The 24,077-nt window shown below is 36.3% G+C and overlaps 1 protein-coding gene across 3 annotated transcripts; it reads left to right on the top strand.

The window, feature by feature from the left end:
• The first annotated feature begins 25 nt into the window (after window positions 1-25).
• LOC149799050 (heterogeneous nuclear ribonucleoprotein R-like) lies at window positions 26-20,646 on the top strand. 3 transcript variants are annotated; one of them, XM_089958023.1, is made up of 12 exons: window positions 26-137; window positions 5,570-5,724; window positions 6,672-6,892; window positions 8,648-8,755; window positions 10,672-10,848; window positions 12,113-12,248; window positions 14,026-14,234; window positions 14,845-15,018; window positions 15,839-15,963; window positions 17,550-17,653; window positions 18,777-18,883; window positions 19,556-20,646. In XM_089958023.1, exons 2-12 carry the CDS (start codon window positions 5,571-5,573, stop codon window positions 19,925-19,927), a joined length of 1,887 nt encoding a protein of 628 aa, XP_089814149.1. In that variant the 5' UTR covers window positions 26-137; window position 5,570; the 3' UTR covers window positions 19,928-20,646. The 3 variants fall into 3 exon arrangements, with proteins under 3 accessions (XP_089814149.1, XP_089814150.1, XP_089814151.1); XM_089958024.1 differs by having other exon boundaries at window positions 19,546-19,751; XM_089958025.1 differs by having other exon boundaries at window positions 18,777-18,884; window positions 19,553-19,751.
• Window positions 20,647-24,077: the final 3,431 nt, after the last annotated feature.

Raw genomic sequence — 24,077 nt, 5'->3', positions numbered from 1 at the left:
TGTTTAGAGACTAGCGTCCTTGCATTAAAATTTGAAAACCCCATCCCCAAGCCTGTCTTTTCCCCGTTTTGGCATGCACGATTTGGGTCGGGGTGAAAGGTCTGACGAAAAGCAGTTTAAAATTGGATATTTAAAAGGTATTATGTTTTTCATTAATCTCAGATGCGAGTTTAAGTATTGTGCCTTAAATTTTAACTAATTTTGTTTCTCCATAAATGTCTTTGGTGGGTTTTTTTGAAAAGTTTATTGGCGTACCTTGAGTCACGTGCTCAACGCGTGGCGTCATCAGTATCATTAAGACTATTTTTTCTATTTTTTATAAGCAGAATGTTGCACATTTTTATATCGACACAAGCGATTCTATTCCGCATATGTCGAAAGATTTGACGAATGCTGGCACTTAATTGAGTCTAGTTTGTGCATCTTGTTTGATCTACGCATGACGCATTTTCTTTGTGTTCGACTCCTGTCATTAGCATGAACCAACCATTTTTTTTCATTTTGAAAGATCTCAAATTTTGCACACATGTCATGCTAGTAGTAAGAAGCATACAAAGTTTATTTTATGAAAATATGTCCGATATTGTATTTTAAGGTTTTTCCCCAAACAAAATCGACTTGATACGAGCATGAATTAACAAGAGACACAAATACCGCACAAAAAAAAAACAAAATACTACAGCATCACTTTCATGCCCACGTTGAGTGGCCTCTCGGGGGATGTTTTGAAAATTTCAGAAACGTGATTTGCATAGTACTAGCTTCTGCTCTGCTTTCATTTTAGCATACCTTTGAAGCGCAATCAATTAGCACGTGATTTCAATTGAGTGGCTGTGTTAGTCCGAGTTTCCTCTGGCCCTTGCCACCACTTTTCTGATATTTGGACATTCATGTTGGGGTTTAGGGTCAGAATCCATTCCCTATCGAAGAGATAGTAGCCACTTACAAAAATCTGTAAATGTTGAAGCAAACCAGATTCACTACGCAGAGAGTATGTAAATGAGGTAGCCACTTGACGCCAACAAAAACATCAGGCATACACGCTTAGTACTTGAAAATGGTTTTCTCCACCCTGCTGTGATACTGGTTTCTGGTGGTCATTCTCAGAAAAATATGTTCCATGTGCATTATGTTTATTTACAAACATTAGGTAACTTCTCTATGATAAGACCTCAGATGTCAATGACATGCAGGTTGCAACATTTGTATAGTCCTGTGACTGAATGCAAATGGCCAGATTCAGGTCAGAGTTCAGCAACAACGTACTTTAATCTCGTTTGTCAGCAGATTAAAGACTTGATGAACGCTATGCTCATGATTTTTTAGAAAATATATTTCAATCTATTTCATGCAGGTACATCTCTATGAAAGGTCATTCAGGTTTGCAGGGCCGGCAAGGAAGCAGCTACCCCATGTTTTGTCAAATTCCAACCTTTCTTTAATATAGGGAATGGACTCTTGACCCTACACCCCAACATAAATGTCCAAATATCAAAAATGGGATGACAAGGGTCGTGTGTGTGATACTTCACAGATGGTGGTTGCCTGAGACATTTGATGTATTACTATTAGACAATGACTTTTTGATTCAGCATCAAACCATTTACCACTTGTACCAATTAAAATTCAGCATGTCTCAGACAGAATCAGCGAGTAAATGACAATACTTGTCCAGCCATTATACTTGTAAAAATGCTACTAGTACAATTCCAGAGTTCTGTATAAAGTACTGTGAATTCGCTTAATCTTTCATTGTCCCTGGAATATTCAACCAATCAAATGTTTCAGGCGGCCGCCATCTTTGAAATATAAACTTTCGGTTTGCATACACATGACAAACCTGCCAACTCTTATGATTTTGCCGCATGTCTTATGAAAATTACCCTTAAAATAATGACTTGAGGCATAAAAGCAAAAAAATATCCAAAACAAATGATCTTTGCGGGAAAATTTGTTCATCCGTGTTTGATTTCGATCTGGATTTCATATTATAAGTAGCGAAATTGGTCAAGAACCAGACTAACTTTACAGCAGCACATTGTACGCTTTAAACTGCACCCATTTGTGGGGCCCCAAGTGGTCTAAAGTGCTCTCCTTTACCGATCACTGCCATGTCACCTCTGCGTGGGTTCAAGTCCGGGATTCAGCCAATGTGGGTATGTAAGAAAACTTGACAATAGCTTCTCGAGGGTTGGTGGTTCTTCCCTGGGTTTTCCCCGGGTTCTTCCTCCACCATAATTATTGGCTGCCATGCATGGCCTATCATGTGCTGAAAAATGGTGTTAAATACTACAACAACTGCACCTTTTTGTTCATGTGAGGCTTCTGCATGATCCAACTGTTGATCATAGAATTTTTTATAAAATGGCATCCAGCAAGCAATGCATTCTTGACGAAAGGGAAAATAAGTCTCTTGAAAAGTGTTAATAATCAACACAGGATAAATAAAAAGGAATATTCAGATTCTTGTGAATAAAGGCTGGAAGGGACACAATTATGTTTATTGGACATCACATGCCAATTTGAGTATGACTTGTGGCATAAAATTTGATTGCTGTGGTCATGTGAAATGGAAAAAGAATTTCCAGAAATTACATCAAGCTGAGAGACGGCAACAAGCCATTGAGCTGCATAGGGTTTGGAACTAAAAATTTGTGAACTGTACTAATGGTAAATAAAGTCTATACGTACTTTACAAACTTTACAGTTGCACATAATTTTTATCTTTGCTGCACCTTCTGAATACCGAACTTTTAAATACGTTTTCCAGCTTTACAGTAGCAGTTTATGACGGACTTGTAAGGGTTGGCAGGTCTGACGTGGCCCGTCAATTGAAAACAAAGCAAGTTCAAACGCTTTACCATAATTGCACAAAAAATCCCTGAATGCATAGATTGTTCAATGATTATGCATCAAATGTATGCTAAAATTAAATCTGTGCAGAAGCTAATACTATGGAAAGCTTCTGAAATTTAAACAACAATCGGAATCCTTGATTCCAGCAGGTTTTTGTAACTTGTGTGACTGCACTATGAGTTTAATATATCAAGAGTTTATACTGGATAATAATTTTAAACAGCCAATGAAAATGAACATAACAAACAGCGTAATAGTACACCCCTGTAAGGCCAGTCGATGTGGACTTAGAAATATATGAGACCTGCCAACCCTTAAACAAGTGCTGTAAGTGCTACAAAAATTACCCTTAAAATACGTACTTGTGGCATAAAAGCAAAACTACAGAGAAACGGTTGTTAATGAAAAATTTGGATAATTGTTTTGTCTGTTTGATTTGGATCCATGTTTCATCTGAAAAATAGTGGAATTAGTCAGGAAACCAGACTAACTTTACAGCAGTACCTCGGATGCTTTGAATTGCACATATTTTTTCATGGCAAAGCGTCTGTGTGATCAAACTGTAGAGTATTGCATTTTTTTTATTTTTTAAAATGGCATCCAGCTAGTGATTAATGCTGAAGACGAAGTGGAAAAGAAGTTTCTTAAAAAGTATTAATCGGCACAAAAGAATACAAAGGAAAAATTCACATGCCAATTTGACTATGTCGTGGCTGGAGATATGATTGCTGCCGTCAACTTTTCAGTTGAACATGTTTACTACCATCTCGGAATGTTTTGTATACCAAACTTTGAAGTTATTTTTCTAGCTTACGGAAGAAAATAGGTTGGTTGGCAAGTCTTGTATCCACTAGTAATTTGTGCAAAAACTTCATGCTAAAGTCAAAATCTGATTCTCTGAGGTCAGTTTTGTGAAGATTCATTAAATATAAGCTTGAAGGTTTGCAACCAGTGCAAAAATGATGGTTAGAGGCATTCAGTTTTTGGCATACATATAACACTTGGAACCCATGATCACTACCAAGCACTATGAGCAAATCATGTCATTTACTACTTTCTTGCTATTTATCATGAATGGTTTAATTGCAAATATCTTGATCATTTTAATTAATGATGCTCCTTGGTTTCTTGTTGACTAATTGTATTTCATAGTAACTGACCAATATTTTTGTCAGCGCATCGGTTGCAGAGGCAACAATGTTTTATAATATATTATTATATGCAATGAAATCTATTAAAAGATTTGCTGCAACTGAGCAGATGTAATGCTGCAAAGCATGCAGCTTTGTTTCATTCCAGTTTGAAGAAGGGGTTCTAACTGTTTTGGAATCCTGGTAAAATTTTGGTAAATAAAATTCAAGGACCATGAGAAAGTCGTACAATATCTGACATTGATAACTACTGATTTCATAGAGCACCAGGCACTTATTTTTAAAGATTATTTTGAACACAATACAATGCAAGATATTGTGGTCCTAAAGGTTTTTCAAAACATTTGGAATAGCTATAGAAGGAATATGTTTTTGTCAAGTCTGCATGCTTCCCCATGATCTGAATAGATGAAAAGGGCGCAACCAAACCAAAACGTACTCATGAGTTGGGTAACAGCAACAACTTTTCATACTGTTAAGCGCAATATTGACTACATATTGGTAGTGTGCAGCGAGAAACGAGCACACAAAGTAAAGATAGCTTACAAGGTTGCTAGGAACATTCATTGTCATCTCGTAAGTCCTTTCATGAGGATGTTATGTTTAATTAGCAAATTATTAAAACCCACACTATCAAGAAAGTTTTATAGTTGGCTAAAACTATTGTAGATTTCTGTGTTGTAAACTTGCTTCGTTTAGATAAACTCATTCGTATGGACGATTCATTGGCTAAAGCATCCAATAGCTCAATTGACTTCTTAGATCCTACTGATGTGGAATTGGATTTAGAGCTTCACATCCATGGGGGGGGGGGGAGATCAAGCATACATATTGGTGCCATTTACTTGTTTGCTTCAAGTCAAATACTGTAAATGTTACCAAAGGCAAAAACCTGGTGTATATATGCCACTTTCCAGGTTTAACCATGATTTACCTCATTATTTAATGTGCATGCCTTCATTGGAAAATACATATAATTAATTTCCTCTTTACATTTCCCTGGACTACTTATGTCGTGAACCCTGGCTGAGTCGTACCAAAGAAAATGGTAGTAACGGATGCCTCGCTGTGAGCTTATCATTAAAAGGTTAGTGTGTGGACTGGTCGGCCTGGTGTCCAGATAATGTGACTGGGTGGGAACTCGTGCTACACATCTGCAGCATGATGCCCCTGTGCTAGACCACTATAAACTTCCACGCTGCAGACACAGCAGCGATACGACTGAGCGTTTATTAAAGCTATGTTTAAAATCCGCATCACGCACATGCACACATATGAAGATGTTCCTGACAAAATTTAAATTGCATCAGGTAAACATTCAGTAAAAGCAGTGATGAGATCAAACAACTTTATTGATGTGCGACTTGACCTGGAAGTGACGGTAACAGCCAGTTTTTGACTGAAGGTGTCTTGGTTTCGTCGTTTTGCTATGTTGCTACTGCTGCTAACGTGTTTAAAAAAGTTGTAATAGAAATCCAGTAACATGTGATTCAATTAATCTTTTTGCGCTAACTTGTTACATTTGGCTGTTTGGTCCATATGGGTCTATTGTTTGTTTTCAGAATGGCAGAAAATGGTGATATAGATCAACAGACAGAAGAGCGTTTGCTTGCAGATGACGACATGGAAAATGGACATTCAGAAGATTATCACAAACTTGTGGACTATGGAATTGACAAAAATGTAGCAGCTGAACTGGAACAAATTTACAAAACCGGTGAGTTGAGGACATGTAAATAGAACATTATTATAATCCATTCTAAAGTTTTAAACATGTTCAAGTACCCACTGATGTGCATTCTCCTCTCCTCTCCTGCATTCAAACTTGTTCTAAATAGATTTTCCTTGAGAGAAGAAATTGCACCATTTCTTAAGTTTTGAGATGATTGGTGGTGTACACTTTGTCAATGGAAGATAGTTGGTAAAAGCTAATAGGAAACCTTTTAGCTATACACTGGTAACAGACAAAAACTGTGTAATGGTCCGTAGTCTCTCTTTATACCTACACAAGTTACCATAGCTCCATGTCAGCTACTTGGAGGATTGCCATGTATCACTTTGTTACAGTCATGCCATGGTCTGGTTAATGCTTCATTGATATCCAGTGTGACCCCCACAGTGGCCATCTTGCAACACGGAAGCTAATTCACTGAAATACTAAAGATGGTTTTAGCACTAAGCAGTTTAAGGAAGGAGAGTGTTCCATCCAGCTGATTGTCAATCCCTTTGAGGAATGAGTTCGAGCTGAGGATAGATAAAGGGGCAGATTTAATTTGCTGACTTGTACTATATGATTAATAGGGCTGATCGTCTAAACATTGTAACCTGTTGTGAATGGTTGGTAGAGACAAGATCCAATGCCATATCCAATTGGGGACATCGAGTTAGCCAAATATAGTGATGCATTGGAAGGGGTAATAGAAATAATCAAAATAAATATATATCAACATTTGTTAGAGTTCTTATTAAAGAAATTTTGAACACATGTACATGGTGGGAAAATAAGGTCAATTGATGTGATTCGTGCCTTTTTTGAAGAAATGATTATAGAGGGTGGTGATTATTATGAAAAGGCATTTATTTGGTGCATCTTCTGTATTGATGAAAGTATTGGTTCCCACCACCACATGAAGCTTTTTAAAGCAATTCTTTACTCTTTCTCAGGAAAACTAGCACATTCAGACTTGGATGATAGAGCGCTGGACGCTCTCAAAGAATTTCCTCCAAATGATGCAATAGCAGTATTAAAACAGTTTTGTGAAAGCAGCTTGGAACATGTTGGAAACAAAAGTGCATATCTGTGCGGACAGATGAAAACATTTAGACAGAAAAGCAAGGGAGGTGGAGCTAATGCAGCGCCCAAGCCAGATGAGGCAAAACTAAAGGTACAGTGAAACAAGACCATCCTAGGATTCCAAAACTGAACAAGTAGCAGCATGAGAATAGCCAGACTTGACAAATTTCTATCACTACACGACGGTGATGTAGTTATTACCTTGTCTGTTTTCATAACATTGTGTCAAAACTGCCTAACCAATCTGTACATTGTTTTGTTGTTGCATGTCAGTATGGCTGCCATTTCTAAAAGCAGAAATTACCATCAAAACATATTTGACAAGACATTTTGATATGTAGGTCTATGCATCAGTTATGGCTGCCATTACTCAAAGGAGAAAATGCTGAAGAGATTTGTGGCCAACATGGCCACAAAACAGAACATGGGTTTCGTTAGTATTACACAAATGATGCTAACACAGATGAGAAGCTTCTAAAACTCTTAACCTCTAAACCATTGTTTTGCTGATGTGTATAGTTGGCAGCATGTGCAGAATTTTGTTTACAGAAAGAAAAATGACCCAGCTTTCTTGGATCTTGACAATATTTTCTCTTACTGCTCTCCAAATGCCAGGGTTCTTTGTGAATGACTGGAAGAATTCATATTAACATGGTCAGAAAATTCTAAATGCATCTATGAATGAGTATCCCACTTTAAAAGTGGGTCCCATGTATGTTTTAATGGAACAGTCCTAATAATGTCTCATCTTTTCTATGATAATTGTGCCAAGCTGACATGCAAGGCCATATTTTTTTAAAAGAAAAAGTATGCTTGGTTCTGGTTACCCTACTGGCTCAAATTTTCCCCCGACACTCATATTTGGCCTAAGGTGTTGTCACAGCAAGTAATTTCAAAATCTTGATATCAGTAAAGATTATAGAAGATGGTTTCAGCATAGACACTTGAGGATGAAATGGTCATTTGTGTCCAGTATTGCGACTGCCCCTTAAAGAGATGCTTGTTACTGATCGAAAAACTAATCCCTCTATTCGTTTGTGTTCTCACAGAAATGTGATCTTTTGCAGCACTAAAATACGAAATGACCAAGTATCAATTTACATTAGTTCTGGAGAATGTTGCCTGTAATAAAATTAAATGTGCAAACAGCAGACAAATAATTATTTGCAGTATAGCAATTTTAAAAATGTGTGACAATATTAAGAACAAAACTTTGCCCTTGCCTTGGGTAGTGTTGGAAAAATATTCCTTTGTGCAGTTGCAGAAAAACTTGAACATCTTTTGCAAGTTTGTGTGCAATAACACAAAGCTCTGGTTCTCCCTTGGGTGGTTTCTTTGTGAGCCCTGGGATTATTCCTCCTCCATTGTTTTTGTTTGGTTTTTTATTTTATCCTAAGATTTAATTCTGGTGGTCTCCCTCAGACTTTTCACTGGTTGAAGCATTTCATCATTTCATTATAGTTACTTGTATAAAATTTAGATATAAGGATGAGTGACCAAGACAATGTTGAAGTTTAAAATGGTTTATGAAGTCTGCCATTTTGGAACTTTTGGAAATAAATATTATTGTTGTTTGGTGCATCTGTTAATCATCAGTCCCTGGCTGCTATATAATGCATGGTAGAAGTAGCATAACATTTACACCGGTACATAAAAAATGCAGATTTTATTTTGCCTTGTTTTTTTTTTTTTTGTTTTTTTTTTTTTGTAATTATTTCATACAGATCTTGCGTTTCTCTGTCGATCATGCATTTGCCAGTGTATGACTGGCTGTGTTTGTTGCTTCATGATTAACAAGCAGCATAATTTGCTTTTACATGGAAAAAATATTGTTTATCTTGTGTAGGAGATTCTTGATAGAACTGGATACTCGCTAGATGTTACCACTGGCCAGAGAAAGTATGGTGGACCTCCCCCAAATTGGGACGGTGCACAGCCTGGTCCTGGACATGAGGTAAGAACTGACCATTTAGTACAAATGCATTGAGGTTGTTTTTTTTTTTATTAACCCAAATGGATACGTTTGTGTGGGTGGGTGTGTGTCAACTTATGTACATATGCATAGAAAACGGGGAGGTGAAACTTCGATAGTAATTAGTTTAATATGTAAGCTGTTTGACCGAGTTAGTCGGCATTTGAATTTTAGTGGACACTGGGCAAACTTTTTAAAGTTGCACTGCTTATTTCTTTGATGTGGCTAGATATTCAACCTTTGTTGACCGTTTTCTTTGACATGTTAATATTATTAATGCATGATCATTTGTGCACGGATTAAATACAGGCCGTTCATAGACTTCTGGTTGGTGGGTCATCAAATGTACATATGCAAGTGGGTGGGTAAAAACAAAAGTTTGCATGTGTACAGGGAGGGGTGAGAAGTCGAGCTTTGTCAGCTTTACTAAATGTATGGCCCCTATTGTTGAAACTTGCTGTCTGTTTTACATAAATTATTTATGTACTTGGGCTGTTAAATATGCAGAGATGCTGCCAGGATACGTGAATGACAAGAATTGATCAAAATTTGTACGAATCCACACCTGTAGAGCAGTGATAAGGAGAACTCCTGGAATTAGTTTTACATTGGCACATATAGAAAATAAACTGTGTAGTTCATAATTTTTATTTCACCGCTAACTTTCAGGTCCTTGTCGGGACAAAAGTTGCATCTCTGGTAGATGCATTGTTGGCACTTGCTGCGACAGCTGCCTCTTTTCAGGCAGGCAACTGTTCGCTTGGATTCTTTGGCTTGACATGAATATTTGTTAAACTAAATTTGATTGGCATATTGGGCTCGGGAGCAATGATTCTAACGTAGTCTAAACCTTACCAATGCGTGTTAACACGTTTACTACACATCACACAAAAATGGCTGAAGATAGTGACAACAGTGATTCTTAAGGTTGTGAACTATATCAGATTATTTAAGCTGGAAAAGTAAATGAGGACACCAGTCATTGATATTGAAAGGAGGAATAAGAAGCCAGTGAACTTGATCGATGGACAAAAAACAGACAACTTTGATTAATTTGCTAGAACAATTAAGCACTGTGGGATCGGGTGCTTTAAAACTATAAAGCCCAATAAGGATCAAGAAAATAAAAAAATACGGACATCAAACTATCTAAGTAAAAGTACATGGGCATTGGTGGATTTTAAACTATGATAATGGAGCAAGCAGATCAAAAATCTAGCTTGAGCTATGATCTGTTTAAATTAATGAGTGTGTGATTTGGATTTTTTAACGTAGCTTTAACAATTTTTCAGTCATATCGCTGTGATGTCCGCAGTGTGACAGTTTATAGTGATGTCAAGCACTGGGGTATCATGCCACAGATGTGTAGCATGATGTCTCACCCAGTCACATTTTTCTGACACCATGCCAACCAGTTAGGCCCAACACTTCTTAATGCTGAGCGCCAAGCAAGGTAGCCATTTATACCATTTTTGTAAGTCTTTGGTATGACTCGGCCAGAAATTGAACCCATGACCTCCTGCATCACAGGCAGATGCTCTAACCACTAGGCCACCAGAGCGGTCATTTAAAATCTTACATAACAACATAAAGGAAAATTTTACAACTTGATAAAGCTGGCTGAGCTCGCTGTACATGTTTTTCACTTTAAAAGCTTTTGCTGAAGTACTGCTGTCAGTTTTGTAAATGATGCAAAGGAGCTCAGTTTGATGGAATACGCAGGTTGTGTGTCCATCGCTTGCCAGGCCAGATTGGGCCAGCGGCTGTGGCTTGTCCTTGGGGGAATGACATTTAACTTCCATTTCCTTGGCATGACAGAACCATGTTGAAAGTGCCATTTACCCTGACTGTACCCCACCTGACATAAAATGTGCTTTAGAAATTGTCCATGATTTCAGGTTTTCTGTGGCAAGATTCCAAAGGACGTATTTGAGGATGAGTTGATTCCTTTGTTTGAGAAATGCGGTACAATCTGGGACCTGCGATTAATGATGGATCCCTTAAGTGGATACAACAGAGGATACTGCTTTGTTACCTTCTGCAATAAAAAGGGTGCTGAAGAAGCTGTGAAGCAGGTAGGTTGAAGCCATTGTGTTATATCTGCCAAGTGCCTCATTTTCCCCTTATTTTGGACCTGAATGTGCATTTCTCTTGTTAAAAATCCATTTTTAAACATTTTATTTTAAAGAATTAAATTACAACATTCCTTGCAATTTTCTATTGATAATAGCACACGGTTCCATTCTAATAGCGAGTCACCTGCATATAGAAATATAAGAGTTCTAACATAATTGGTTAATTTGAAATCTAGGCTATCATGCCAGTCTTCAACTACCATATTAGATTGTGCAAAGCATTTGCCACTTCTATCTCGCCTTTGTAATATTCAACTTCTAGTTATGTTGAAAAGGAAAGAAGATTCATAATTTTTTCCTGCTAAGAAAAGAAACAGGAAGGTAAATTTTACTGTCTTGTTTAGATTTGTGAAACCGTCTCTTAAAGAAGAAAACATGGCATTTTGCAAATTGTGTAATTGTGATTTACTATCGAGCATGGAGGCACACACTATAAAATAATAACAAAAAGCTAATAAATATCTTGCTGCTCCATCAGCACAGCCTGATCTTGCGTTTATAAATACCAGAGAGAAACTTGATGTAATTTGAGTGGAAGTTCATTCTACTCAAGTTCTTTAAGAAGTGAACCTTCCTCTTTCAATAGCTAGTGTTGCTGTTGATTTATTTTGCATACTTTTTTTCCAGAGGATTAATTGCATGCTAGACTGAAAATGGTTCAATAAAGAAAATCGCACAGAATTCAAATCTTAAATGGAAGATGATGCATTAGAATCAATAATGGTTGGAGGGAAAAACTGGTGTAGAAAAGACTTACATAAACATCCTGTGTGTTTGTGCGAACGTGTTGCACTCTTGCACCTTCTGACTGGAATGGGGTGCATGTTGTAAATAATTAAACATGCATTTAAGTTCGAATAATGAAGTATTTGGTCCTAAAATTAAAAATAAACTTTTCTTGTAAGCAGTCAATATTTTTATACTGGGGGTTTGACAGCCATGCATCTGTTTTGGATAACCATTATCCAGGCCTTTTTCAGGAGATTGTAGGCATGTATATGTAGAGTATTAAAATAAACTTTACTAAAAGCATTGGTCATGACACGAGAAAATTGATTCTCGTGTGCCCATTGTTTATGGCAACATTCACACATTAACATGGCCAAAGCTTATCCCCGTTTTCTCATCTTGTAAATGGATGTACATGAATTATATCTTGGAATTTTGTTTAGTTGTCTAAATGATGTGACTACTTTCATTTCAGTTGGATGATTATGCCATCAAGCCAGGCAAAAAATTGAAAGTGAACATCTCGGTTGCAAATCAAAGATTGTTTGTGGGCAACATTCCAAAGAGCAAGACCCGAGATGAAATCATTGAGGAGTTCTCAGCAAAAACAGGTATAGAGCATTGATTAAAAAACTGACAATTACCGTTAGAGATCAAAACTATTACAAGAGATCAGTTTCTTAATTTTGTTGACTGGGTTGCCAGAATGGTTATGAAATTTTACAAGAGCAACTGAAATTATTTTGATAATTTCATGGAAATGTTCACATTCTGACCATTACTAGTTTCAGAGTCATTTTGCCATGCCTATATTAGATTGGGTAAACCAAGCTTGTATTTTTTAGTATTAGGTATAGCATGATGCTGAGGTGTATGACCATGGAAGATGTACTCGGTTTTGCAAAATGAAAACCTCCAAGTTTACAGCGTCGGGATGTTCCCAAGTAGTGCATATGGTCTGTTTATCTCGGCTTGCTTCAGAGAAGAGCTAAATATAGCTAATGTGGTTACAACTTGGATCCATGTATTGTGAAGTCCTCTGTAAACCATTGTTTCACCACTTTAACATGTCCATCATCACAAGTGACCAGACTTTTATGGTTTCTGTGCATGCAAAATTCCACAAAAAAATAAGAATCGTGTGCATTTTTGTCTGAAGAACGTGCTATTTTGATGTACGTTTTCGTTTAATGTCAAAATTCCAGTTGTCATTTTCAGCGGATTTGTTGTTTGTGAAATATGTATTTCTTGTCCTGTGCTCAGTTCTGATCCTCTTGCCTTTTCTGTCAATTCAACAAAGACCTATTTCACAATCTGATGGAAATGGCCTATCGATGTTTGATGCTGAGGTTAACTTGGTATTAAATAACAAAACCAGTTAAAACTAAACTTTTTTCATCATTTTATCAGTAATACTTATAATATAGTGCTGATTTTTCTGTCAATAGGCACAGCAACAGTGGGGAGAAAAAATCCGCATATCAGACAATGCTAAAGATGCGGTGGTGAAACGGGGGTGTCCTTCCAATGTAAAAAAAAATTCATACTGGGGAAAAAGTATCGACTTGACTGGAAACAAATGAAATAAATCAGATGATTTGCAATTGGATTTTTTCTTCATTGATCAAGAAGTTGCATTCTTCATGTCTGAAGCATTTTCATCAAACTTTAAACACAATGATAGTCTGCCATTCCTAACATTTGGTTTCTGAATGGCTAATAGCCATTATAATAAGCATGGTGTATCTCCCTGAACTTGTTTGTTATATAGATTTTACACTTATGACCAGATTCGGTTTACAGGGCCATTCTTTGTTGAATATCTTGCAGTTTTTGGCAAATATTGCTATGATTGTCGTGATAGTTGTGGTGTGCTGCAACCATCTTTTGCTGTTTTCATTCAGGTCACATTAAGTGCACAAATTGTTGATGCAAGCGATAAGAAAAGAATTAACAATAATCCTACCTGACACCCTTGGAAATGTGGCAATCTAATTTAGTTGGAATGAATTTCCGACATCATTGGTGAACACTCGCATGTTCATTTACATATGTAGATAGATGTTCTAGCCTTGATAATGTACTTCATTAAGAGCAAAGCAAGACCTCGCCAATCTTTGTTGGGCAACATGCGCAGAAATTAAAACTTGCAAGACGCGCATGTTCACATTCACCTGAATCTGTATACCACAGAGAGACTTCATTTTGTGGATTCGAATGTACTGGAATTCATTTGATCATGTAGTTTACCCATAATGTTGTCTGGCTGATTGATAGAAGCCAAAGTTGAAGCATGTTAATTTAAGATTTGTAATGACCTGGGTATCCGTCATTATTCTGGTTGCTTCTTTATTTTACCACCCATAGACCGTTTTATTTTGTTTTCAGAGGGTCTGATTGATGTTATAATCTATAGATCTGCAGAAAAGGAAAACCAAAAAAATAGGGGCTTTGCCTTCCTACATTACGACTCCCACAAAACAGCATCAACAGCCAAAAGGAAACTGAGCTCTGGCAGGACGAAAGTTTGGGGTTGTGATATAATTGTAGACTGGGCAGATCCCATAGATGAACCAGATGGTGACACAATGCAAAAGGTATGTTTGCACAAGTATTAATTCAACCATAGAGCTCAACTAAGAAGTCTAGATTCAAAAGTCTGGTCTGTGCATTTAAGTAACATACATGCCTTACCTCCATGATTATATCAGAACATTGGTCAATGGATTTTTGCACAAATCAAAATCTATCATTCTCAAGTTGGTCTGGCTCGGACAAACCCCAGCAAGCTTGCTCTTGTTTAAAAAGAAATTTGTACACAACATTAGCATTGATAGTGGTGCAAAGGCACTTTTGCGACTTAAGCTTTAGTTCAGTATACAAGAACATATTGTTTTTCTGCAAAGAATTTAGTTCTTTTGTGATTTCATTTTTACTCCCTCTTTATGTGCATGAATTCATTTGCATAGTGATGTAACATGGTTTGTATCCCATTGAAAATTCTTGAAATGAAATTTTTAAAAAAATCTATGAATAGGAAATATTTTAATGTACAAGAAAGGGTGTGTGTCTAGATTTTCTCTGAATTGAGTTTTTGTTTGTTATCACTGTAGTTTCTAAATGCATATCTTCACTCAGCAGAATTAATTCTTGTATTAATTTTTATATATACACATAATAACTTGCACTTGTTGCAAACTTTCGCAGGTGAAGGTCTTGTATGTGAGAAACCTAACATCAGATGTGACTGAAGAAATGCTGAAATCCAAGTTTGAAGAGTATGGGAAAGTTGAACGTGTGAAGAAAATTAAGGATTATGGATTTGTGCACTTTGAGGAAAGAGAACATGCTGTTGCTGCTATGGAAGCAATGAATGGAGAGGTATGAAAATCTTTTTGTTGCCACTTTATAATGTGTTGGCTGTCATGGAGGGGGTGGTTTCTGGGAGAAGGTTTGTGCTGGTTGTGGCCTGATGCTTACTTGTGCTAAAATGGCAGACCTTGCAACCCTTCAAATTTTGCTACAAGTCTTAAGGAAATGACCGTTACAATTAAAACTATCCATATAATGCAAAAAGTACCAAACATGACTGCTGTGATAAAATCTGGATTCTGGATTGTTCCTGTTTTGGATCAAGGTTTCATATTGGAATCAACAGTTATCAGGGAACCAAACCGACCTAACAGGAAAGAGTATTTCATCACACACTGTAAACTGCACACATTTTTTCATGCACGATACATGTTGAAAATGAAAGGGACAATAAACCTAAAAGTTGAAATGGCACAGAAGAACATGGAAAAAAATTCACAACTCTAGGGAAGGTCAACAATTGCATATATTGTAAGATTGTGTTCATTTAAACATGTAGCCTGATGGGGAAAGCTGGTTTCCATAGCCACAAGTACAAGGATTTCATAATCGGATATTTATCAAGAAACCAATTAGCTACGTAGAGCATGGAAAGTGCAGTCTGTGAAAGTGTCCATATAATGTAATGTCAAAAATTTGCCATGGCCAGAAACATTGAATTAGTGAAATTCTTTGCTCTTGTATTTTTTCATTTTTTGTTTTTAATACCACAGTACAGTGGTGCCTAATTTCATTGGGTTCAACAGCCCACACTTATAAAATTCTAGATTCAGCCTTGAATTTATTAAGATTTATGGTTCATGAAAGCGCATGTAAACTTGTCTTGCAGAAATTCGGAAAATTGGAAATAGAAGTTTCTCTTGCCAAACCACCCTCTGAAAACAAAAAGAAAGAGCACAGGAAGATGGCACAAGAACGTCGTCAAATGATGATGATGGTGGGGAGAGGAGCCGGGTATGATCATTTTGCTATTAATTTGTTCGTTGCATGTACCTCATTGATGATTTATTTGCACTGCACATTAATAATGACTGTTATTTGCCTTCTTTTTTTTTTTATTGCAGCTTCTCATGTCCCCTTAGGAAATTACATTTTCCTTTTCATGCTACCAGTCCTGTTAGTTTTTAAATGCAATTTTATTTTCTTCTCATCAGTCTTTTGAACAAATCTTGTTGATAACTCTCTTTGAATAGATGGTCATATGAACATGGGCTTTTCACTATAAAAATGTTGAATGATGAAAATGGTGTCATTTCTCCTTGTCTTAGTAAAATAATGTTCAAGACATAGAAAACTCTACTGTTTCAACATCTAATATGATTGTAAACAGCTTTAGTGAAAATCTTGTCATTGCTGCAGAATGATCATGTCAGCATGAAGTGTCCCCTGAATGACTTCATTTTTTGTCTAGTTGATGATGAAAATAGTGCCAGTGCATTTGCTGCAATGGCCATCTTGGAAATTTTGCTATAGCAACATCTCATGGAAGGTTGGTCATTGGTACTGTGTTGTGACCAGCATACTTCTAACAAGTAATTGGTTCAGCAATGGTAATTGTCGCAATCTAATGTCCAGTATGAATACTATAGCAGCTATGTTGAAAATATTGTTTTAAAGATGTGGTTTGCACCAGAGGACCTCTTGTGATATTTGCTGCTAGATGATGTCTTTTTGGAGCAAAACTAATTTTATAATTGGCAAATGAGAACGCAAAGAGGACCGTTGAATCTGAATATTTGTGCTTTTGCTGTTTTGGAATTGAGATGCAATCAGAATATTCCAGTTTCTATAGCACTCATTAAAAACGGGTTTTAATTTTTATGAATTGTGCAACCAATGCGTATTGTGTTGTCCTCTTAAGAACAGATTTTTTAATCTGGACGTAGTAAAATAATATCAACATGATATGATGTTTGGAGATGTTTACCAAGGTCATGTCTTTGCAATACAATACAAACCTGCTTGATGAAATGGTCAATTTTTAGTTTTTACAAGCCAGGTGAGTGATGTATGTTCCACCTTTCCCTTTTATTAGATGTTGGTAGGATATACACCGATGCCCACTGGAGTGACCCTTCCAGATGGAATTGTACAGTACAATAGATCTAGTGCCAGTTGCTGTCTGTTTTGTCAAAGCATTCACCACAGCATCAGGTCCTGCTCTACATACATGGTTGTAGAGTTGGCGTGCCAAGCTGTGTAGAAGAAAAAAGATGACCTTTCATATCTAGTGTGGTAACAATTTGCCTCATTTGCTTAGACATCTTACATGCACTTTATTCAGATATTGTTTAATTATGGTTATTGAAAAAATAAGGGCATTAGGAGCTGGACATCTTTCCTAACATTAACATCAGCTGAAATTCCAGTCTTTTGTGTAATTGTAGAAGCTGCACTTAAGGTAATGACACCCTTTGTATCAGTACATTTTGTAAATCATTTCTTTGCACTTGTTTGGGAAAATAATGGGCTATGCTAATCATTTTATTATTATTATTATTATTATTGTTTTAAAGAAAACGGCATTGTAAATGTTTCAGCTATGATGACTATTGGGGATTACCAGGCAGAATGCCACCACCAGGGCCTTATGGAGGGTATGGACCTAGAGGTGGAATGAGGAGGCCAATGCCTCCCCCACCAGGTAGGGTATTTTTATGTTTTTTGTTTCTTTTTAGATTGGAATGTGATGATACTTCTAAAAGTAAAAGATGAAAGCTTCATACCCTTGCACTTGGTATTTGTACTTTAATGAAGTATCCGGATTTTTACATTTCCTGCAGCATCCTGGGATGAACAGTTAATGTATTCATATATTAGCATAATGAAAAGTTTTGCATTTCTGCATTTTCTCACTGGCAGGGACTCCTGATGCACCATAATGCACATTTTATGTTTCAAAAAGTATGGAATAATTGGTTTATAACTATGAAAGTAATGGGAGATTCTTTCCGATTAAAATTATGAAATGTTCCATCATCGTTGCCAAATAAGGTGCGGAACTTTCTAGACTAGAACTGTAGCGATTCTAAACCTGTCAAAATCAATGGAATCATCTTGCTTGAATTAAGACTCTCCTTTCGTTTTCTTGCACTTTGATATGTGGGGATTTGACCAATTTTGTACATACTTGTGCATTTGATGATTTTATATGATCACTGGAGGATTATCGTCTCCAATTTGACTTGCAAAGCTTGATTCAACTAACACAGATTCAGCACAAAGTAATTTGATAATGACTAGGCATATCAAGGCTACAGGAATGATGCTATGCAAAGTAATCGGATTCTAAGTGAATTAATTTTGATGTATGTGATGCATTATGGAGCTTGACCATTGCACACAGAAAGTTGTACCGTTCGTGTGTTTTTTTTTGTTTTTTTTTTCCTTCAGTTTAGCAAAATAAAAAGTACCATTTATAAGAAGAAAAGGATTAAAAAAATTGGACTTTCTAAGTTGGGCATTGTTAAAAGATGCACTTGTTAAGTTGGAAAAGTATAGATTAAGTATTATTCATGCAATATATTTTGGATTTGCATTCATGAGCTGGCAAGTTCTAATGCTTGATTTGGAACAGGCCTGTGCGAATCAGAAGGTATGTCATGTTGAATGCAATTGAATTTATCTGAATATTTGTCGAATGTTATTCCAATATCTTTTTGTATCAATGAATTTGCATCTTGCTTGAAACCTTGCTTGTTAATGTTCTTTTTTACATTTGCACTCCTGTCTTATGCTTCTTTTGACCATAATCTCATACATTTCAGAATATTATGATGATTTCTACTATGAAGACGATTACTACTACTATGGTGGTTATGCTCCTCCTATGCGAGGCGGCCGTGGTGCTCGTGGAGGTCCCATGATGCCACCAGTAAGTTAACAATCTTCTCCGTTTGTTACAAGTTTTGTAAAGATATAAAATCATTTCTTATCGATAAAATAAACTTGTTGCTTTCTTTATGTGATTTATTCATCATCCTAATTGTTGAATGAAAGGTAATTTTCATTATTTTTGTAAGAAAATTTTTGGCATTAGATTCTGAACAAATTTGTTTCCTCTAATTTATGGTTGAAGTAAGGTTCTGAATTTGAGTGCATGAAATGTAAATGATGTGGATGCAATTTATTTCAAAGATAATTGACAATGAAAGAAAACTGAAAAAGGAAGAAAAATGTAGTGTTCATTTAGGCAGAATAAATGCCCAGTATAACAATCATTCTGTAAAGATTTGATGTAAGGACAGTAGCAGTTTTTGTTCTGTTGAGGATGGTAGTGGAGAAGTGTTCCGTACAATGCTGAAAAGTTTAAATAGGCTAGGACACAATAATATATGAAACTGTAAAAGAAATTAATTGAAGCATCTAAATAAAAATGGTTTGTTGATATGAAGCTTTTATCAGGTTCCAAATAACTTTATAGTGTTTACAGTTTGAAATATAATTTTAATAAATTTGCATGCTGACATTATTTTGCAATGCCCAATGGTAAAACAGTATACGGAGCTTTAATGATGTAAATTTTTGCTTGTTTTGTTTTTGGCAGCCCAGTCGCGGCCGAGGAGGCGTACCACCGCCACCCCGCGGTGGTCCTAGGGGTGCTCCGGTCGCTGCTGCCCGGGGTTCCCGAGGATCCGCCAGAGGTCGGGGTGGTGTAGGAGCAGTCAGAGGAAGGGGTGGTGCATTCACAGGTGGAGGCCAGCAGAAACAGCAACAACTACAACAACAACAACCCAGAGGGGGCAAACGAAAGGCCCCAATAGACGCTAACCAGGGCCAAAGCAAAAGACGAAATATCAATGAATGGGGGGCTCAGCCAATAGCCCAGCAGCCACTTGGACAGTCTGGTTATGGTGGAAATTACAGTGGAAACGATTCACAGTGGTACACGGATTCTTATGGGCAGAATTGGGGTTGATAATAGACCATATCCATCTTAATGGTCCCAGTTATTATCAGCTCTCCAATTGACTAGACGGCTCTGTAAATAGTCATCTCAGAATGGATTTGCTGTATTTTTAACAAAATCTGTGTGTTCATTCTGTTGGTCTGAGTATCAAACTGTCAGTTTTAAATAATTTTTAGCCCATTTGGAACTTTTGGCCATTTTATGGTCTTCATCTGCTGGAAACTACCAAATTGAGTGCAAAAAGGAACAGAATCAGGCCAAATTGGCACCAGGAAAATTCGAGCATTAGTAGTTGGGGTTTTGAATCTCTTTGGCAGGATCACTGCATCCCAGGCAGCAGTATTAGGAATGATTTTGCATCTGGCTTTGAATATCACAAATTGTGATTTGTAAATAAAAGACGACTTTGTCCTAAAAGAATGAAAAGGGAAATATATTAAGAAAAGGATACAAAAAAATTTAATTAGTAATGCACTTTGTATATTCTAATGAATCCCAAGTATAGTATATTGTTTCAGGGGAAATATTGTGGAATCACACTTTTTGTCTTGTCTGTGTAAGACATCTTTATTTTAGGTTAGTTTTCAGCTTTTTTCTCGTAGATCATGTAATATAAATCCATCAGCATTTTTATTTTCTAATCTTTGGCATCGTTTTATTTTCACAAATTGTAATGATTGTCATCTAGAGTACACAATAAAATATCATGGATCAACAAATACATGAAATTTGTTTTCCAAATTCATCTGAAACCAGTTGTATTTAGGTTTCCATCAGAAATAGTATATATTCGTCATAAAATTACCTTTAAAAGTAGTTTTCCCAACCATAAACTGTTTTGCATCACGACTAGATGTAGTTTTGATGGAACTTTTTATGTGCCACCCCATCTTGATAAAGGGTGTACAAGTTCATGTGTACCATCCTTGATCAAGTCCGTACACTTGATCATTTATCACCCATTTTTAAGAAACTAGTTTTCGTTGGGGTTATTAAAAGTTAATAGGCAAGCATGATCTTTTTGCACAGAGAATGTTTTAGAACTTGATAATACAACAACTAAAGTACACTGCAGCAACTAAAAGTCATTGTCTGGCAAATGAAATCTGAATAGGGAAAGGTAAACTGGTCATTTCATTGTAATATAACATATAGATATAGAACACACCACAAAGCTCTGTAGTTGTGAAACTCTTCCAATTGCCCATTCATATTTATTGTTAAACTTCCAAAACAAAGAAATTTAGCCTTAATAAAGGCTTGCCCAGAAATTAAATGGTGCCTTTTGAAAATCTTTATGGCATGCACATTTTAGAATTTGTAGACTTGTAGCACAGTTGGCCAAAATAGAAACATTTGCAGATCAGATGCCAAGTCACCAATACTTTTCTGGCTGTGGCATCGATAACCAAGTTTTTGCAAGTTATATTTAGTGTGTTGGGAATATATAAGCAAGCATTGACTGACTGAGCTGTTTTGTTATGCTGAACTCACAAATTTAGGTCTGCACAAGTTCTCTGAAGAGCTTTAAAAGCATATTTTAGTAAGGGTGGGGTGAGGGTGTCTCGTTTTTTTTTTTGTTTTTTTTGTTTTAATGGTACTTTATTAATATTGGCTATATTGTTCTGAGGCAAAGAGCCATTTCTAAGGACAATTAGGCAGCAAATCTGGTTGACCTGAAATATGATACTTGAGCTGGTTGCATTGGAATTACTTTGATGTGCAGCTTATGCTTGTTTACTGTTGATTCTATCTAAAATTGTAATTCCTGGTACATGTGTCCTTTTGGTCATTAAATGATTTATTTTCACTGTACTACTGCATGAGCACAGCTGAAACTACACATCGAAAATCTGATTGATTACGTTATCATTACAGATGGGTATCAATAGTGCCACAAAAACCAGCAAATTTTTATTCTTTGTTTTTAAAACTTGACCAAAAATTTAGCCTAATAAATTAAAGATTTTTCAATAACCTCTTAAACATGTAGTTCTAAAGTTTATTTACTTGTCCAACCCATTGTGTGAAAGATGCATGTGAAGACACCTATGATTGCTTTTGTATGTGGGTTGAATCTGAATTAGTTTGAAATGTTCGTTTTTTTTATTTGTCTTTTTGGGTGAAATTTCAAAATAGAAAATGAAATTGCTTTTGCTTGTGAGGAATTACAATACTGTACTCGATGCTTCCGTTGGTTTAAATTAAAATGTGTAGTTTCTGCTCGGTCGTTAAGAGACCAAAATTCGTAATATGCTGCCAAGGTCGTCACATCAACCTTCAGTAATAAAATTTTTTGGGACAAGGAAAATGAACTGTTGGAACAAATTTCTCAAGAATATGATCCGAGGTGTTTGGATTTTAATTGCATGCTTGAAGATCTTATTTTGCACACACAAAAATTTGAAATTGGATTTGCATTTTTTTAAGTCTTTCGAGTACATGCGTAGACCCACCACAACAAAGTCAGCTTGAGCATGCACACCATTGTTGTTTGTATGGCTATGCTAATTTATTCCTGAATGAAGGGTTGGACAAGGGAGTTTACCCATAAAATGAGAAAACCATTTACATTTTAAAATTGGAAGAAACTAAATGGCAATCAAGGGAGTTTACCCACAAAATGAGCATACCATTTACCTTCTAAAATAGGAAGAAACTAAATGGCGATCAAGGGAGTTTACCCATAAAATGAGCATACCATTTACCTTTTAAAATTGGAAGAAACTAAATGGCGATCTGGTTACAACTTTTAGCAGTACTTGAGGAAAGATATTTTTATAAAAATTTATTTGAAATTAGAAAGTGGCATACATCAACTTTTGAAAAAATGTATACAAGGGATAAGTTTTGTGGTACTTCTAGCTCTGCTGGTCAAACACCAGATCTTGTGGGATGGTCTGTTGTCTTCTGGCACAAGTTTGTTACTGCTACTCCTAAATTACTTGTGGATTTCCACTAGCCTTGATGCATTCATCCCAATGTTTAGGTGGTGCTTTATAAAAATTGGGGTTTCTTTGACATCCAGTATGGCAGCCATCTTAACAAATCTGAAAGGTCATCTCAACATGAATGTAATGGACTTTTGGTATGGGACATAAATGAAAATTGTGCTGCATTGATGTTTCATATAACCACTTATAATTACAAATTGAAAGGGGTGTCAATCTGACAATAGCCCACAGAGTATCCTTTTTGAAACTTTTGTTGCTACTGACAACTGGTTTTAGACTTCTGTCAACAATTTTCACCAAGGTAAAGATGGTTTCATTTACACGTGCAAATGTTGAATTAATCTTCATATTGGATGGTCTTATTAAGAATGGGTTTCATAATGTCTTGTCCTGGGTGAAAATGATGTGGCTCGTGCATTGATTGTGGTTGACACAGTGGTTAATTTAGAATCTTGGAGAAGGTTTGGACACTTTTACAATTAAAAAAAATTGGTCTCGAATAGAGATTCTATTCAGCCAGTGGAGTGTTGGTCGTTTTGAGGGATGGGGTGTGTGTGTGTATGGGTGTGTGTGCTGAAAGAGTTTTGTAGGCATTTATTATCTTGTGATTTTGTTGTTTATTGTTGCAGTTTTTCCATGATATTAATATATCTTTTTTTATCTTTTTCTTTCCTTTCCCACCGCAAGCCAACATCAAAATTTATTCCATCATAGAAGAAAAAGTTGAGCTTCAAGCTGATATTTCATCGAACACCATTGAACCGAACATACAAGTTGAATTAAAGCATAAGGATATAACTTGTATTTGCAAAATTACTTTTTAGATGATTTGGGTCATGTATAAAAGCAGACGATATTGGCTAAAATAGAATGGTGTACATGTTCTAAAAATTTCTATGTAAATGGCTTCACTTTTTGCTCAAATTGAGCAGGGTTGGAAATTTCAAGTTTTTAAAAAAGAAAAAAAAAACTTAATTTGAAAGATTTTTAAAAAATGTTTTGGCCTCCAATTTGGAACTGAATGTTGGCGGTTAAAAAGTCCGCAACATACAGGTCCCGGAGACGTCCTGGCAGCCAGCCTGCACAATGGGGATCAACAAGGGAGATGATGCTGTACTAGTCACCCCGGATCTCTAAAACAGGTAGAGTATGGTGAAGTTTAAATACGACTGAACATGCATGCATACTTATACATACATGTAACA

This window comes from Sinohyriopsis cumingii, chromosome 5, assembly GCF_028554795.1.
Source record: "Sinohyriopsis cumingii isolate HCF-2022 chromosome 5, ASM2855479v2, whole genome shotgun sequence".
Classification (NCBI taxonomy): domain Eukaryota; kingdom Metazoa; phylum Mollusca; class Bivalvia; order Unionida; family Unionidae; genus Sinohyriopsis; species Sinohyriopsis cumingii.
This window is presented reverse-complemented; position numbering and strand designations above follow the sequence as displayed.

Coding starts and splice junctions, on each gene's coding strand:
- LOC149799050 (XM_089958023.1), top strand. CDS start 5,571: ATGGCAGAAAATGGTGATATAGATCAACAGACAGAAGAGCGTTTGCTT. Junction 8,756..10,671: donor AGCCTGGTCCTGGACATGAG/GTAAGAACTGAC, acceptor CCATGATTTCAG/GTTTTCTGTGGCAAGATTCC. Junction 18,884..19,555: donor GAGGTCCCATGATGCCACCA/GTAAGTTAACAA, acceptor TGTTTTTGGCAG/CCCAGTCGCGGCCGAGGAGG.